Source organism: Cryptomeria japonica, chromosome 5, assembly GCF_030272615.1.
Source record: "Cryptomeria japonica chromosome 5, Sugi_1.0, whole genome shotgun sequence".
Classification (NCBI taxonomy): Eukaryota; Viridiplantae; Streptophyta; class Pinopsida; order Cupressales; family Cupressaceae; genus Cryptomeria; species Cryptomeria japonica.
Genome location: NC_081409.1, coordinates 634664288 through 634680345, shown reverse-complemented (window position 1 = coordinate 634680345; position 16058 = coordinate 634664288). Strand labels below are relative to the sequence as shown.

Here is a 16058-nt window from a genome sequence, read left to right as displayed (position 1 = left end):
ACCCTTCCAAAACTTCGTATGGTTATGAAACTTCTACATTTGTGGATTTGGTTTCTTCCGATTCTAAAGCTCCAAAAGCTCTTGACTAGGCCAAAGAGAACCAAGATATCTTAAGGCACTCAAGGAAATTATTAAGATTGCACAGGAACAGTAAAAGAAATATGCTGGTTGCCATTGAGTTGAAAGGTCTTTTCAAGTGGGAGACGTGGTATTTTTACGTCTTCAACCTTATAGTAGTGGAGCGGAAAAGCGTAAACCAAAGTTTTAAGGGCCTTTCAAGGTGATTAAAAGAATTGGTGAAGTAACATGAGCTGGAGCTGCCATCTACAAGCAAAATTCACAATGTATTCCATGTGTCATGCCTCAAAAAGGCTCTTGGACAGCAAGTAATTCCTTCTACAGAATTGCCCCCTATGGATGAAGAGGGTAAGTTGATACTCATCCCAGAAATAATTTTGCACGTAAGAGAGAAAAGATTGAGGAATAAAATATTTTTTGATAATTTTTTGATATCTAATAAGTGGAAAACTTGCCTTTAGAGGATGCAACATGGGAAGCAAAGGAGATTCTTAAGCATCCTAGTCAACAAATCAGAGGGTACACAGGGACACATCCCCTAGGCTTTTTGCTCAGGTCCTCGTACAAAGGACGTTTCAAGGACGGGGGACGCCTTGGGAATGTTTCCTCGGCATCCCCAATCTTCATCTTTTTTTCGGGGACGTCCCCAATCAGAGGGGATGGTGAGGGAGCAGTTACAAGATGCCTCGAGACAGCCAAGGGATGCCTAGATGTCCCCCAACAGTCTCGGGGACGGCCATACGTCCCCTTTTTTCCAACTCCTCTTAACAAAAAAACACAAAACCTTTTAGTTTTTTAGTTTTTTTTTCCTTTCTAAGTGGACCCCACACCCTCCCAACCCTAAAATGTCCCCGGGACAGCCAGGGGACGCCTAGACATCCCCCGACCGTCTCGGGGATGGCCAGACGTCCCCTTTTTTCCAATTCCTTCAACAAAAAAAACACAACTTTTTTATTTTTATTTTTTTCCTTTCTAAGTGGACCCCACACCCTCCCAACCCTAAAATGAAACATAAGAGTTGTTTTCAGAGCCATTTGAGCTCATTTTTTCATTCCAAAAAAAAATTGCAGCAAAGAGGAAAGTGAGGAAACAAAAAGGAGGGTTTGAAGGTGTTGTTGGAGAACAAAAACTATAATGTCCCCTTATTTGGTTGTTTAGGGAGTAGGGACAATTATCTATTAATTCTTGATTTCAAGAGATGTCTTCCTTAATGATATTGATGTTATCTTGTAATTGATATGGACTATGAAATATAACTGATGAATATTAATATTATTATTCAAAAGAACAATGTGTGGATTGTATAGATTGATGCAATGTCTGATATACACCTTAAAGTATACAGAATGATATTATCTCAATCTGCGAATTCTATACACAAATTCATGCTTCTTCTGATATAAGAGTGTTTTCCTTATGCAATTGACATCTTGATTCCGATAAAGGGTTTTTTGAAGAACAATCCGACCGGATCAGAAAACAATAGATAAAATTCCACCAATCCTCCCAAAATAAGAGATAGAGCTGTCTCCTTAATGTGCAGTGAAAGGATGTGAATGTGAACGGTTGCCACCCCACAAGAGATCGCCCCTCATATGAAGAGCTAATCGATGCTACTGATTAGTTAAAGTAAACATCTACTACCCTTCCTTGGTAGCAATTATGGGAATGCTTTTATTAATACATGAATCGCTTGTTTAGTTTAATGCAAACCGATCAATGTTATCTTACATTGATATTGCATTTCTTGGTCAATCGAATTGATTAGTAATCTAGTAGATACCTCATATATATGAGTCGGAATTCGACTTTGAATATGCTCCTTTGATACGCTCCTTTCTTATTAACAGTGGTAATCGTGCATTGTTCATAATGTCCCCTACCCGATTAACATAATTAATCTAATTCAATATACTAAAATTGATTGAGAGACTAATCATGAAGCCAGTCATTGATATTCTTCAGTTTATTAGTTATTAACAAGTGCTTATTTATTTACTTATTAGATGATTAATTTCATTATTCATAGTTCTTAATATAGATATCAGACCTTGCTACTTCAGTTTTAAGGGAGAAGGGTCTATGTATGTTACCAAAGCGCTTAGAGACCAAATACAATAGGTTCCCTCAAAGTTTACAGATCCAAGCCCTTACCTATCTTGGGTCTATACCCTCAAGGCTTATGGGTCGCTGATCCCCACCCTATCTTGGGACTTAACCTATTGCTTGGATTTAGATTGCCCCTCTTTGGAACATCTCATCCCCATCTTCTTAAATACTGATAATAGCATGATTTAGACTATAAGTATACTAACTTCTCATGTATTATGAATATATACGTAATTTAAATATGACTGTCATACATATTGCAGTCCATATTAATATTACTATTAAATTCTGCATAAGAACATTATCAGGCTTCATATATTAAGCATACATATTAAGCACATCCCCATGCATACCACCAAGAAAAAGGATGTTACTGCCTGTAGCTTAATAACAGTTCTGATCTGATCTGATTGATGTTGATGTTACTGGAGTCTTTTGATTCCTTTCATTTATATCTCTCAATATGAGGGGGAGGTCACACCTCTTCATCATGTATGCCCTTTGCCAAGAGACACACCCTTTCACCATTAGCACCCTTTGAAAGAGTGCAACTGTTCATTATTTTTGTTCTTTGAAAGGGACACAACCTTTCATAATTAGATCTGCACTTCTTATTTAAATCAGATATGCACTTCTGATTTCCAAATTATCCCCCCTCAAATGATGTTCTCTTCTCCCATTTATATCTCATTTTTGAAGGAGTCACAACTTTTCATTCCATGTCTTTTGACAATTCATTAACTTGATTAAATTTTAATTATAGTTAATTATATTCTTTTAAATTTTAATTTTAATTTTATTTTTATTCTTTTGAATTTTAATTTTATTTCTATTCTTTTGAATTTTAATTTTATTGTTATTATTTATTATTAAATTATATTTCAAAGTAGGGACATTACATTGTTTCCCATCTATGCTTCGTGAAGTCTTATGGATATAGCTCGAAACTGTCTATATTTTTACAACTTTGTCTTTTTAGAGACCTCTCGGACTGAAAGATCATGTGCAACATTAAGTGTGTAATGTCCAGGATGGGGACATTACAAAAACCAGCATTCATTAGCAAAAGAGGAGAGCATTAAAGAAGCAACCAGAATTAGAAGTGAAAGAGGTAAGTGATTATTCCCTTTCTCTTTCATTTTTTCAAATTTTTCAAAGTTTTGATGATGAAATGTATGAGTTTTGTTTTTCTTTTAATTTTTAGTTTACAAAAACCAAAACAAGTTACAAAACAAAATGAGCAACAATAGTGAAAGTAATGAGCATGGTGGGAGGGACGAACAAAGTGAAAACCATTCAGTTGAAGGGGGGCAGCCAGAAAAAAAAAAATGAATGCCCTTCTGAAGCTTTAAAACCATATGCAAAAGCCCCTTCAATCCTAAATAGCCTCTTATTCTATTGGCAACACATCTAGACAAAGACAAAAGGAAAAACACGGGGGGTAGTAGATTGTGGTTATGTCACATTTGCAAAGAAACATTCAATGGGAGCTACACAAGAGTCCATGCTCATCTATTGGGTTTTACAAGCCATGGGGTCAAGGTTTGTTAAAAAATAAAAGAAAATGAGGGTAGAACGTTTCAGATTGCACATGGAGGCAGAGAGACAGTCTTCAAGGCAACCAATAAAATTGCAAACACAATCTGCACATTCAACTATGCGTATGCCATCTATGTTTAGTAGTTCCAGTGCTGCTCCTGGTAGCGATATCCATATTTCTACAAGAGGGAAGAGGAAGGCTGTTGGTTCTTCTAGTGAGCAGCCAAATAGAGTTGTTGATTTGTTCAATGTGCAAGCACGATATGTAGCAGACACCTCCATAGCCAAATTTTTCTTTGCCCATGCCATACCATTCCATGTAGCACATTCTCCCTACTTCAAAATTATGTGTAGAAATGTGGCAATTGTTGGTACCTCTTTTGTCCCCCTTGGAGAAAACAAACTACACACTACACTCCTTGACAAAGAATATTCTAGGGTAAGTGTGGTGATGGAGTATATGAGACAATATTGGATTAGAGTAGGGTGCTCTATTATCATGGATGGGTGGAGTGGACCAATCTTACACATCGGCCACTTATCAATATCATACTCTCACGTACAGTTGGCCCATATTTCTTAGAGCCATTGATTGTTCTAGGAAGCGCAAGGATGTAGAACTCCAATTTAATATTTTGAGAGAAGCCATAGAGGAGATTGGGGCAGCCAATGTTGTGCAAGTGGTCATTGATTCGGCATATGTGTGCAAATTAGTTGGATTGATGGTTGAGGGTGCTTACTAGCACATCTATTGGACCCCTTGTTGTGTTCATGTGTTGAACAACGCATTGAAATGCATAGGGAAGATAGACTGGGAGCAGCAGGTGGTTATAGAGGCTAGAAATATTTAGATGTTTATTTGCAACCATCACCTCACTTGCTCTCTTCGGGACATTTTTGAGGAAGGAATTCCACAAGCCCGTAGAGACAAGGTGTGCCAGTTATTTTCTTTTGTTTGAGAGGGATGCTTGAGGTTCAGGAAGCTCTACAGTTGATGGTGGTTAACCAAGAGGGGAATAAATGGTCTATGGCAAGTACTGTAGAAGGGAGAAGCATCAAACAAAAAATTCTTGATGATAATTGGTGGTCCAATATGAAGTAAAAAAAAATGTTATTGATATTTTTTAATAACTTGCTGATTGCTGATTTTATTAAAAAAAATCTGATTTTAACTTTATAAGATATAACTTGTGTTTTTTCAAACTTTTGTTTGCAGATATATTTGCTCCTTCATTTAACCAACTGTAGAGGTTATTGGATATGCTGATACAGACTCTCCAAGTCTTGGAGAGGTTTATGAAACATTTGATAACATGTTTGGAAAAATGAGACAAGCAATTTCTGATAGGGATCCTGATTTGGGATTATATGAGCAAGAAATTAAGCCCATTGTGATGCAACAGTGAAAAACTATGAACACCCCACTTCATATGGCAGCCTTTGCTCTCAATCCCAAATGGTATGTACCAAGACCTGGAAGGGTACCTCCTTGTGATGGCCATTGGAAAAATGTATACAAAACAGCAGGCGAGCCCTACTTTGTACACAATGGACATACTTTTATAATCTTTGTGGTCCATCATTCGGCAAACCAGAGGCCAAGGTAGATAGAGCTACATCAAAAGGATCCTATTGGATGATGGACATGGCATGGGAATGATACACCAGAGTTGATGAATCTTGCTACTCGCCTCCTTTCACAGGTTGTAGGTTAACATATAACAATTTAACATTTGATTAATGTTGAACATTAATATAATTATAGTATAGTTTGATAATCATTATAACTTTTTAAAAAATCAAATTAGTAATTTATTTTTGCCTCTTTTCACAGGTTGCTAGTTCCTCTACTGCAGAGAGGAATAGGTCCACATACAGCTTTATTCACTCTATCAAGACGAATAGGCGAACCTCTAAACATGCAAAGAAAATAGTGGCCATGCATAGTGCTTTACAACTCCAAGATCACCAGACTTTGGAGTATCGACAGACCCCAGCCTTACTGTGGGATGTTGATCCAAAGGATGTTGCCCAGATTGATGAGGAGACATAGGAGGGATTGATTGGAGTTCAATCAGATGAGCCAGCCTCTCCTACTTATAGTGGCAGTGGTTCAAACTCTGATTTTGATTACAATTGCTGATTTGGAACTTTATAACAATGTTATGATGTTATACTTATCATATGAATATCTGAAATTTCCAGATATATATATATATATATAGCCATCCTTGTCCTCGTAAAATGGCCTAAAAAGTCCCATCCCCAAAACGTATTGCCCCCATCCTGAAAACTTGGTGGAACATAGCAACAAATGCTTGAGGACGAGCATTCCTTGGTTGTGGAGGACTATGATGACCCCAACTCAAGCCATGAGGCTTAATAGTGCATTGATTGTCCTTTCCTTGGATTACCCAAGAGGAAGAGAACATAGCGCATTATTGGTTAATTGTGGAGTCTTTGGCTTGTATTCTATTTTATCTTAAGTGCTGGGCACGTCTTTTTATGCAAATTAAGTGACTCCTAGCCTAAAGACTTAAGATGTCCCCCTTTACATGTACTTAAGTGAGTTTATTAAATATGTGATAAGGACAAGGGGGTATGGGTTTTCAAGGAGCCTATTGGCTCATTTTTTAGGGTTTTTTAATGTGGAGCATTAGATTGAGTTGGCAGTGAATCAAGAGCTAAAGTTAGATCATCTCTTTGGGAGTTATATAACATTCTAGGGTTCTTTTGGGGCTCATTATGTTATCGGCGGTCTTTTATCTGTTGTTGTTGCAATATTTGGCTTAACATCTGAAACCCTTGAGTATCTCTGGTTTTGAAGAGACATATGGACTCCCCCTAGTTAGAAGGGTGTGATTCGGTGAAAGGGCTTTAGCCTGTGACGCCCAGCAGATCATTTTCAGAGCTGCAATTTCTTATCAGGTTTGAAGGTCAGTTTTTGAAGGTAAAGTTCAAGTATCAGGTTCAGATTTGAGTTATCTACAACAAGATTTCTTCATGTTACTAAGCATCATTGAAGCTAGCAACAACAAGGACAAGTGGAAACAAGTAGAACAAACCTAGCACTAATTTTATGGGTGTTTTGGCAAGGGCAGCTAGGGTTTGAAGACATTTCTCAGGTATTTGTGTCTAAATCTGCATATTGTTAATTATCTTCATCTTAGCAGATTTAGAGTGATTTTCTGAACTTTTCTATACTTGAAAAATTTATTTATATTAGTAGAAAAATCAGATCGATAATCCGAATGTAGAAGAATTTCTTATATGCAAAAAAGTTCAGAAATTTTTGTACCCTAATTTTGGAGATATTGTTGCTTTTTCTATTATCCCTATTTGGGGATATTACAGATTTCCAATTCCAAGGTTATCTCTCACCCATTATAATTCCATCTCCCCTTCAACCCCATTTTCTTGAGCATAATCTCTTATCTTTGGGTAGCACCAGAACTTAAGTGATTTAGAATAACACATTCAAATAATATATAATATAAACCCCTCATAAAATGCCAATTCTTTTGTATAGTTCTACTTAATGTCAGCAATATATTGTACTTCTTGCACATTTATTATATGTAACTAGTTATGAATTTGAACAAAACAATGATACAAAACATTTCTTCACAGTGTTCTTTGGTTCAGCATTTATCCTAAATACATACCACTTCCTTTTAAAAGAATAATAAGCATTTTGAAATGTTCGTCAACCGCACATATATCTAATTTATGAACATATGAGAGAAGTAAATAATAGAAGAGAAACAAATGCCTCTATCAAATAATGTTCTGGTATATAGAGAAGATGCATACCGAGAATATCTGACCCTCCTCAGCCCAACTAAGAGATACAATAGCTGCATTGTGTGGCTTATTGCTCCTCAGCATCTTTCCATTCTGGATAATGGACAAACATTTTTAGTAACTTGTGTACATTAGTTTGCAAGGGCAATACTAAACCATATCAATGATGTAATTTGCATTGAAATGAATAAATTTTAGTGGCATAACATTCAGTAAAACACAACCACAATTATTATCAAAGCTTTAGATGCTACAAAGCATCCCAAGGTACTTAAAACCAAACAGGATTACAAGAATAGGGTAAGAAATGGCTTCTTCTTTACCATGAACTGATTATATAAATTTAAAAGAAAAAAACGGTTACTATCTAAGATAAAGTTAAACAAATTGAAATTGCAGAATAGCATCTCTTCTCCATGAACTCTAGTTCGTGAGGATGAAACCTTCATAGAGTACATCTACTTCGTTGGTGGAAGATCCTACATGGTACATTAATTAGTGGTTTCATTCAGAAATCACATTTGGCATTTATTTGAGACTGTTTCGCTCGTAATAACAGAAGAATTAAAGTGCAAATTTCAGGAGAAAGGAGAGCAGATTTTGATGCTTATTTACTTCCCATTGCTGACCGCTTCTATTCCATAGCTGGTCGTAAAAGCTAAAGTGAGGCGTGGGAGTTGTGAGAAGGCTAGGCGCCAATATTGGAGGGTTTGTTGCTACTTTGGAGGCATATAGGGTTTATTTGCTAAGTGACATTCAGTTTGTGGGAAAAGGAACTGTCTTGGAGATGTGGCATCCAGGATTGGGAGCTCCAGTTTGCTGATACAAGTGCAAAATCAAACCTGTGCATATTCAGACTTTAAGGATATGCTTGTAATGTCATTTTGATGCCATTTGGCCATCTGGGTATTGATATTATTAGTCATTTATTGTGTCCACACTCTGTACTAAATCTGATATACATTTCCAGTTGTGGGTACTTTGAATATTGTGCATTTGGGTGTTATTTCTATATATATCAGTATTGCAGAAATTGTTATTGCATTATCTATTTCTATATTGTGGGTTATATTTTAAAACATCAAAATCAGAAATTCAGAAAACAAAAAAAAAGCAAGGGTGCATATTACACCCTGTTGAGTTTTGGAACAGCCCTTTTTGGAAGGAGTATTTGGATTCTCCTTTTGAGCCACTTGCAACCCATTGTAAGATATATATGACACCTCATCAAGTGAGGTGGTTTACAATGATACCCCACTGAGTGAAGAGTTACTTCTAAGGCATCTACTATGCATCATTTTTCTTTTTTTGGGGGGGGAGGGGGGTATTACATTCTTGAAGCATCTTTGACCTTGTTGAATGGGGAATTACTTGCAAGGCATCTGATATGCATCGTTTAGTAGGAGGTTACATTCTCATTTAATTTTTGTAACTCCTTGAAAGTCACACCCCCATGCAGCTGATTAGGTAGCATTGGGGTTGTGAATGAGCATTTTCAGATAGAGCATTGGATGTTAGAGTGGCCTCTTGATACTTTCTTTTTCGCAGGAGGTGACGACACTCAAGCTCAATGTTTTTTTTGTTTTTTTTTTTTTTGTTGTATGTTTGTTAAAGCTTGAGAGTCTATGGTCTCTTGGGGAAACTCTACTAGTTTTTTTTTAAATCTCTTGGTATGTAGTCTATTCTCACAAGCAAAGAGTCATTTATGAGAAGCACACAAGCAATACTAAGAGGGGGGGGTGAATTAGAATTTCAGGAATTTTAAAAACTTAAAACATGACACCATATAAAATATAAAGTAAGCGATCACCAACACAAGTATTTCTCGTGGAAAACACTTTCGGGTAAAAAAACCACGACATCAAAAGACATTCATTAACTTAGTATGGGTACCAAACCAGATTACCGAATAAGCAACTATCAAAGAGAGCACCAACTCTCCTCTCAGCACCAACTGAGAACAATTAGAGAACCAACTCAAAACTGATGAGGCACCAACCTCAATAGAAGCTTCAACTCGGACAACACAACTCAAAAAATGTATTTTGCTTTGGACAGAGTAATTCAATACTTTAAATCTTATAATGACAATATTGCAAACCAGAATCATTATCTTTCACACAGAACACTCGATTTTAGAATATACATAAGGCTACCTTCACGGGTCACAAAATCTGTATTAACTTTATGGAAGAATTTGAAGCTTATACCCAACAATCCATAACTTTGGTGCTTTTATTAGACACGAACTCTGCCCAGACGTCTACCAACATGCTTCCAAATGAAGATTTACAGTCACACCCACACCATACACAAATCTCATGCCACATTTTTTTCTCCTAGCTTATTTGTTCAACACACAGAACTCCCATTTTTTATCTTTTTGCTCCATGACCATACACTGTCTTTTTGACGACTCCCACCTTAAATCCACTTCCTACAAAACATTAATATTTTTGGTCTAATTTCAATGCACCGCAATGCCTGCCGCAACACCCGACAACCACTACAAAACGTTTTCTACAAATATTCAATTTTCACCAATGCATATAGGAATGAATACTAGAAAACGCATATGTCCAAACAACTTCGAGCATATTAGACCCTGCACATCGAATTTTCATTAAGCATTGCCTCGACTCCCACAATTTCATAAAAATAATAAAAGCATCACCTCAAGTCAACACTTTTTCCTCCAAAAGAAAAATGCGACTCTCTTAAGGAAAAATAGGGCAACCAGCAACACTACCATTTTCCTCCTGGTTCTGATTATGCCCCCTTGGCACAATGATCTGTTGTATGGCTGTAGTCAACTGCTGCAACACATTTGCCACTTGTCGCTGCCCTGTTACTAAGCCCCTCGTAATAACTCCGGCATCTTGGTCCTCATTGTTCACAGCCTCTCTGCGTGGCTCATCATCATTCCTGTCCCCCATAATTTCCAAGGGTATTTCTTCAGTTTGATTAGGATCACCCTGTAAATCAGGTCTCCTGCGTGTGTAATACCTGTGAGGCCCAGTCTGTTGTTGATGCATAAAAAAAATTCTAACCCTCTAGGAAGGCAGGATCAAAGCTCTGATACCACTATGATGAACCCTTGCTGGTTCAACTCTTCAACCTACTATAATTTGTAGATCTTCTTGTAATTTTTAATTATTAAGATGGTCTTTCAGAAATAGAAAGAAGTTGCAGAAGAGGGTTTCTTTAATTTGCAACACATATTGAATAATACATGAATTTAATCAACTGAAACATTGAATTGGAGAATTTAGAAGCATACCAGTAGGTCCTTAGCCAATTTATTGAAAAGAAAGAATAAATCAACAACTTACAAAGTTCTGATTTTTATTCTAGAACAATTCAGATCTGCTCTTATTTAAATACTAAGACACCCAAACAGTGGAAGATGGTGCCAATAAATGAGAGTTGTGTGTTTGGGAAAAGAAGCCTCCAAACCACAGAAGAATCAACAACAAAGCAGTAAATAGGAAAACCCTACAACAAATCTGCCTTGTAAGAAGCCAAATCTGCCCCAATTCAATTCAATTTGACCTTTGAATGAAGCCAACCAAGCAGCAACAATTCGATTGACCTTTCACAATCTCAAAGCTATTGAATTTTGAAGAATGCACGCTCTCCAAAACAAGTCCAAACCCTAGCCACCATAGCCAAGTGCTCAGAAGAAAATGTCAAATGCTCAATATCAAGAATGAGGTTTAATTTCCATCTTGGCTGCCTAAATACCCAAAAGGTGCGATTTTTGGCAATTAGGGATTTAAAAATAATAACTTGCTTTTAGGGTTCCCAACTTAACCCTAAAAACCACGCCTAGCTTAGGAGATAATAAATCTTCACTTAAATAAATTTAAGTGATGCACTTTATGATTTTATATTAATATTTCATTAAAGTATTAAATGCCTATGGAACCACTAAAAAATTTATATCTCTCTCATTATTGCTCGGAAACTGAATCTATCAGAAGCTAGGGTCACAGTTCGCCATGCCAATGAAAATAGGACCATGTCTATTTTTAGCAATTTTTCCCTAAAAAATAGGAAATCCTCATAAAGTGTCAGAAACTGATGAAACGAAGACCAGAACTGAACTCAACATTGAACTAGAACAAATAGACAGACCACTCCTCAAGATACTGCATTACTAACCCCTTTATCCATACTCTGTTAGCCTACAAGGGTCCAAAAATAAGCTAACTCCTCAATCCCAAGTCCCTGACTACGATGGGGACATTACATGTCCTTTTGGCGGTGATAATGGTATTTGCTAGGTTAGTTTGATACAATGATGAATGGTAGTTTAGTTGTTTGTTGAGTCCCCCAATACTTAGTCACCACGATAGCCAATAATCACTATATATTGGCGCACCTTAGTATCCCCACACCAAAATTATCATACCAACTATATCGTCGATACCCTTCAATGTTTTATTTGCTATTAACAATACTCATTAAGCGTATTTGGCAATGATAATCATCTGACTTGTAATTGGTCTAAGGATATCGATGTCCCATGTTAATTCTTTTTCAAAGTCTTCCAAATAAATATTTTTCTGTAGCCAAAGACTATCGAGTTCAATATACTTCTCTCACGATAGTTCCCGTAACAAACATTATTATTCTCTATATGAAGAAGACGATTTCCTCTCTAAGGTCTTCGTCCTTTAGTCTTATTGATATAATATGTAAATTATGTTTATAGTTTATGATATATAAATTATATTTATCATATAATATTAATTATTTTGATTTGAATATTTCAAGAATATTATTTCTAATAAATATTAATTAAATATTAATATTTGATAAATAAATAAATTTCAAATAATCGCTCAGTGATAATTATTATATTAATTAATAATAATAATAATTGATATATATATATAAAGGATCAAGGAGGAGACATGACAATTTCAAGGTCTGATCTGCAATCAACAGTCTGATATAAATTTGATTTGCTCCTAATTAGGCATTCAAACCCTCTCCTTAGGCTGCTACGTTGCTCCCTGCTGCAAATAAGAGGTACAGCTATAGAATGATAGCTGTAAATTGTAAGTGGACTTCATAATATATTAAATCTGCTCTGTAACTCTCCAGATCTGCACTCTTAGAAGTCTGATTTACTGTTTTTTCTCCATCACCAAAGCTGGAAATGATATTCTAAACTGCAAAGACACCTTTGGGTGATGTTCCACACCTGTAGGCACCTCAAACCCTGAGATATTTGGTTCCCAAAGCCTGCAGATCACTGCCGAAACCCTTCCATGGTTCCAAACCCAAGCTGCTGCTTCAAAAAAATCAATTCACATACCAAAAAATGATTAAACAAACTCCCTTTATGCTCTCTTGGGTCGAACTCTTCTAGAGAAGCTTCTTTTGGTGTCTTTGGCATATTCTTGAAGTTTGTGCCAAGAATATTCTTCCATAAGGAGGTTTGAACTTCTATGGGAAGGCTTCATTTGTTAATTGCCAAAGTTGTTTTAAAAAGAGACAAGTTATCTGACACAATATCTTGGTACATCAACAATTTAGTGACTTCCTTCTACAATAGTTCTTTTGCAGTTGCACTTTTTGCATCTTAGGTGGCATGCTTCCTTGGAATCAATGCAAAGAACATGTTCTCATGTCTCAATCCATTCAAAAAAATTCTCCCAACAACCAAATTGATTTTGGCACTACCACACTGTTGTGCGTTGCACATGCTCCTTGTCGCCGACAAGGTCCCCTTTCCTTTTTTTGGTCTTTTCGCCATCGCCCTGTGGAGTTCCGCGCAGGGTGTCTCACGTCCTTTTGAGCGTGCCCGTAATCAATCCATGAGATGATGATATTATGAACGGAAGCCTATGAATCCGTGAGACCAGTTGAGCCTTCAGGCAGGAAATTCCAAGAGACAGTTCAAACTTGACAAATCGCCTGAGATAGGCATAGAATGATAGAAACTGGCAGAATCCCCCAAGAAAGATAAAATGTCTGAAGGTCGCATGAGGACCCAAAGTGTCAATTTTCATCAAGGATATAGAAGTGATAAAAGGATGCAAAAGGTTTAAAGTTTCAAAACTCCTCCAAATCCTGAAGTTCGCACTAAGGAGGAAATTACATGAGGTTGTGAAAGTCTACAAAATGGATGAAAATAGCGATTTTCGCCAGTCAGAGGGTAATTGCGAGAGGGAGTAAAAGTTTTCAAATCCTCCCTAAACCCCGAAATTCGCGTAATAAGGACAAAATGTGAAAAGTTAAAACTTTCAAACTCCTTCCAAGGCCCGAAAATCGCAAAAGGGGAGAATATTGCGAAAGGTTAAAAAGTTTTCAAAACCTCTCCAAATCGTCGAAGTTGGCAAAATGGCTAAAAATGCCGAAGTTGGCAAAATGGCCAAAAACGCCGAAGTTGGCAAAATGGCCAAAAACGCTGAAGTTGGCAAAATGCCTCTAAACGCCGAAAATCGCGATCTAAAGGGTAAGTGCCAAAAGTTAAAAAGATTTTCAAGCACCCTCAAATCGCCGAAATTCGCTTTTTAAGTGGTAAGTGATGCATGTAAAAGGTTTGAAAAGGCTCTCCAATCGCTGAAAAGCGCGGTTTGGAAGAAAATGATAAAGAGTTCAAATTTTTAAAACTCGCAAAAGCACTCAAAACGCCGAAGTTTGCATTCAAAGGGTAAAGTGCGAAAAGTGTAAAAGAGTTTTCAAAATGCCTCCAATCCCTGAAGTTCGCATTATGGAAGTAAACTGCGAAGAGTAAAAAGCTACAAACTTGCAAAAGCACACAAAATCGCGATTTAGGGGGTGATAGCACGAAAAGGTAAAAAAGGAGTTTGCAGAACACTTCAAAGTGCCGAAATTTTCAAAGCATCCCAAATCGCCGAAGTTTGCAGATAACTTAAATCGCGATCCTTTCTTCCAAAAGCCTCATAAGTCTCGAAATCGCGTTATTAGGGAAAGGTGCGTGGATGTAAAAGTTTGAAAAGGTAACCAAAAGCCCAAAAATCGCACATCAAGGGCAAAGGGCCAAAATTCACAAGCTTGCAAAAGCCTCTAAAATGCCGAAATTCAGATAAAACCCCAAAGTCGCGCAATGGAGGAGAAGCGATAGGAAATAAAGCTTTCGCAGTGCCAAGAAACCCCAAAAAATCGTGACCTAGGAGAATCGCTATAAGGCTGCGTTTTAGTTAGAATCGTGTTTAACCCAAGTTACCAAGGTAAAAATCGCCCAGGTAGATCGCGCAGCAAGGAATTTTGGAAACCCTCACCATTCTCCGAAAATCGCCAGAAACGGAATGAAAGATAAAAGTTAAAAGTTTGCAAAGCACTTCAAAGAGCCGAAATTTTCAAAACGCCACAAACCCATTTGAAACGCCCATCTTCGGCGCAGTTTGAAGAATCGCGCAGGAAGTAAAGCAATCAAGAACTCTCTCATTCCTAAATTTGCAAATTGTGAGTTTGTCTTCGCAAAACGCAGGGCATAAGAGGCATCATTTTTCAAATCCAAAGGAAATCATTCTTGCAAGGCAGGTTGTGCGAATTCACGCCATTCATTTCGCCAGGTAAGTGTGCTTCGCCTCTCTTGAAATCATTCGAAATATATGCAAAATTGGATAGATGTGTCTATGTGCAAAAGTTGATTAAAACGATTAAATCTTAAAACGCATCTTTTCCCCGTGTATGAGACGTCAGGAGCAATTAAAATCCAAGTCTGTTCCTAGGAGTCAGCTAGAAACGCATTTTCAGATTTGGAATTTCTCAAGCTTCGTCCATTTTGAAAATTGATCCTAGAATGCCTAAGTGTAAATTTAGCAGTTGAATCGTCTAAATCCTTGATCCGCAGCCGAATGAGTAAATTCGTAGTCGTAAAGCTTCATAAATATTCATGTCTAAATCAATTAAGCTTTTTAGTAAAAGTGTCAAGCTATTCTTTAAAATTCGGTTTTCAAATTAATCTTTATATGTTGGCGTATCCCTTTATCTAACCCACTTTGTTTCCTTTATATTGTCTCGTAATCCATGTCCGACTATGCAGGATAAATGCCTAAATCGACGATAGAATCATCAAAGACACCTGCTGCAGCCGAGACATCACGAGCATCCAAGTCAGATATCCCTCACAGAGTCGAAAAGATGAAGTATCAATATCAGAGAGGAGGACTGAGGGAATCAAAGGTTCAGAGTGTCTGGGAAAATGTAGGTGATACTGACCTGGGGCATATTGATATTCAAGATTTCAGGGACCGAGTTTTCTCCCCTAATGCCTATGGCAAGCCTAGGTGGATGATGGAAAGTGGAATCGCCCAAGCAGCACGATTTCCCCTGTCAGTACAAAACTATGAGCTAGTAGTAGAGGCTGCCCGGCATTACCAACCAAACTCCAGATTGGTGCTCCTGGAGAATATGGTCCTCGCTAACTTCACTCCTGAGGTCCAACGACGCGAATATTCAAGGCTGAGTGTGCAGCAAATGCGACTCTATGAATACCGTCGAGTCCCAGATCAACTAACAGATTCAGGAAATTGCCTACAAGTCCG

General features: G+C 37.3%; 1 protein-coding gene across 3 annotated transcripts in view; it reads right to left on the bottom strand.

Moving 5' to 3' along the window:
- Window positions 1-16058, bottom strand: part of LOC131028056 (anaphase-promoting complex subunit 4) — a 244177-nt gene that overhangs the window by 188252 nt on the left and 39867 nt on the right. For all 3 annotated transcript variants that reach the window (XM_057958234.2, XM_057958232.2, XM_059221554.1), the window contains exon 4: window positions 7540-7623. In XM_057958234.2, the coding sequence (XP_057814217.1) occupies window positions 7540-7623 (84 nt within the window). The remainder of the gene's footprint in view (window positions 1-7539; window positions 7624-16058) is intronic.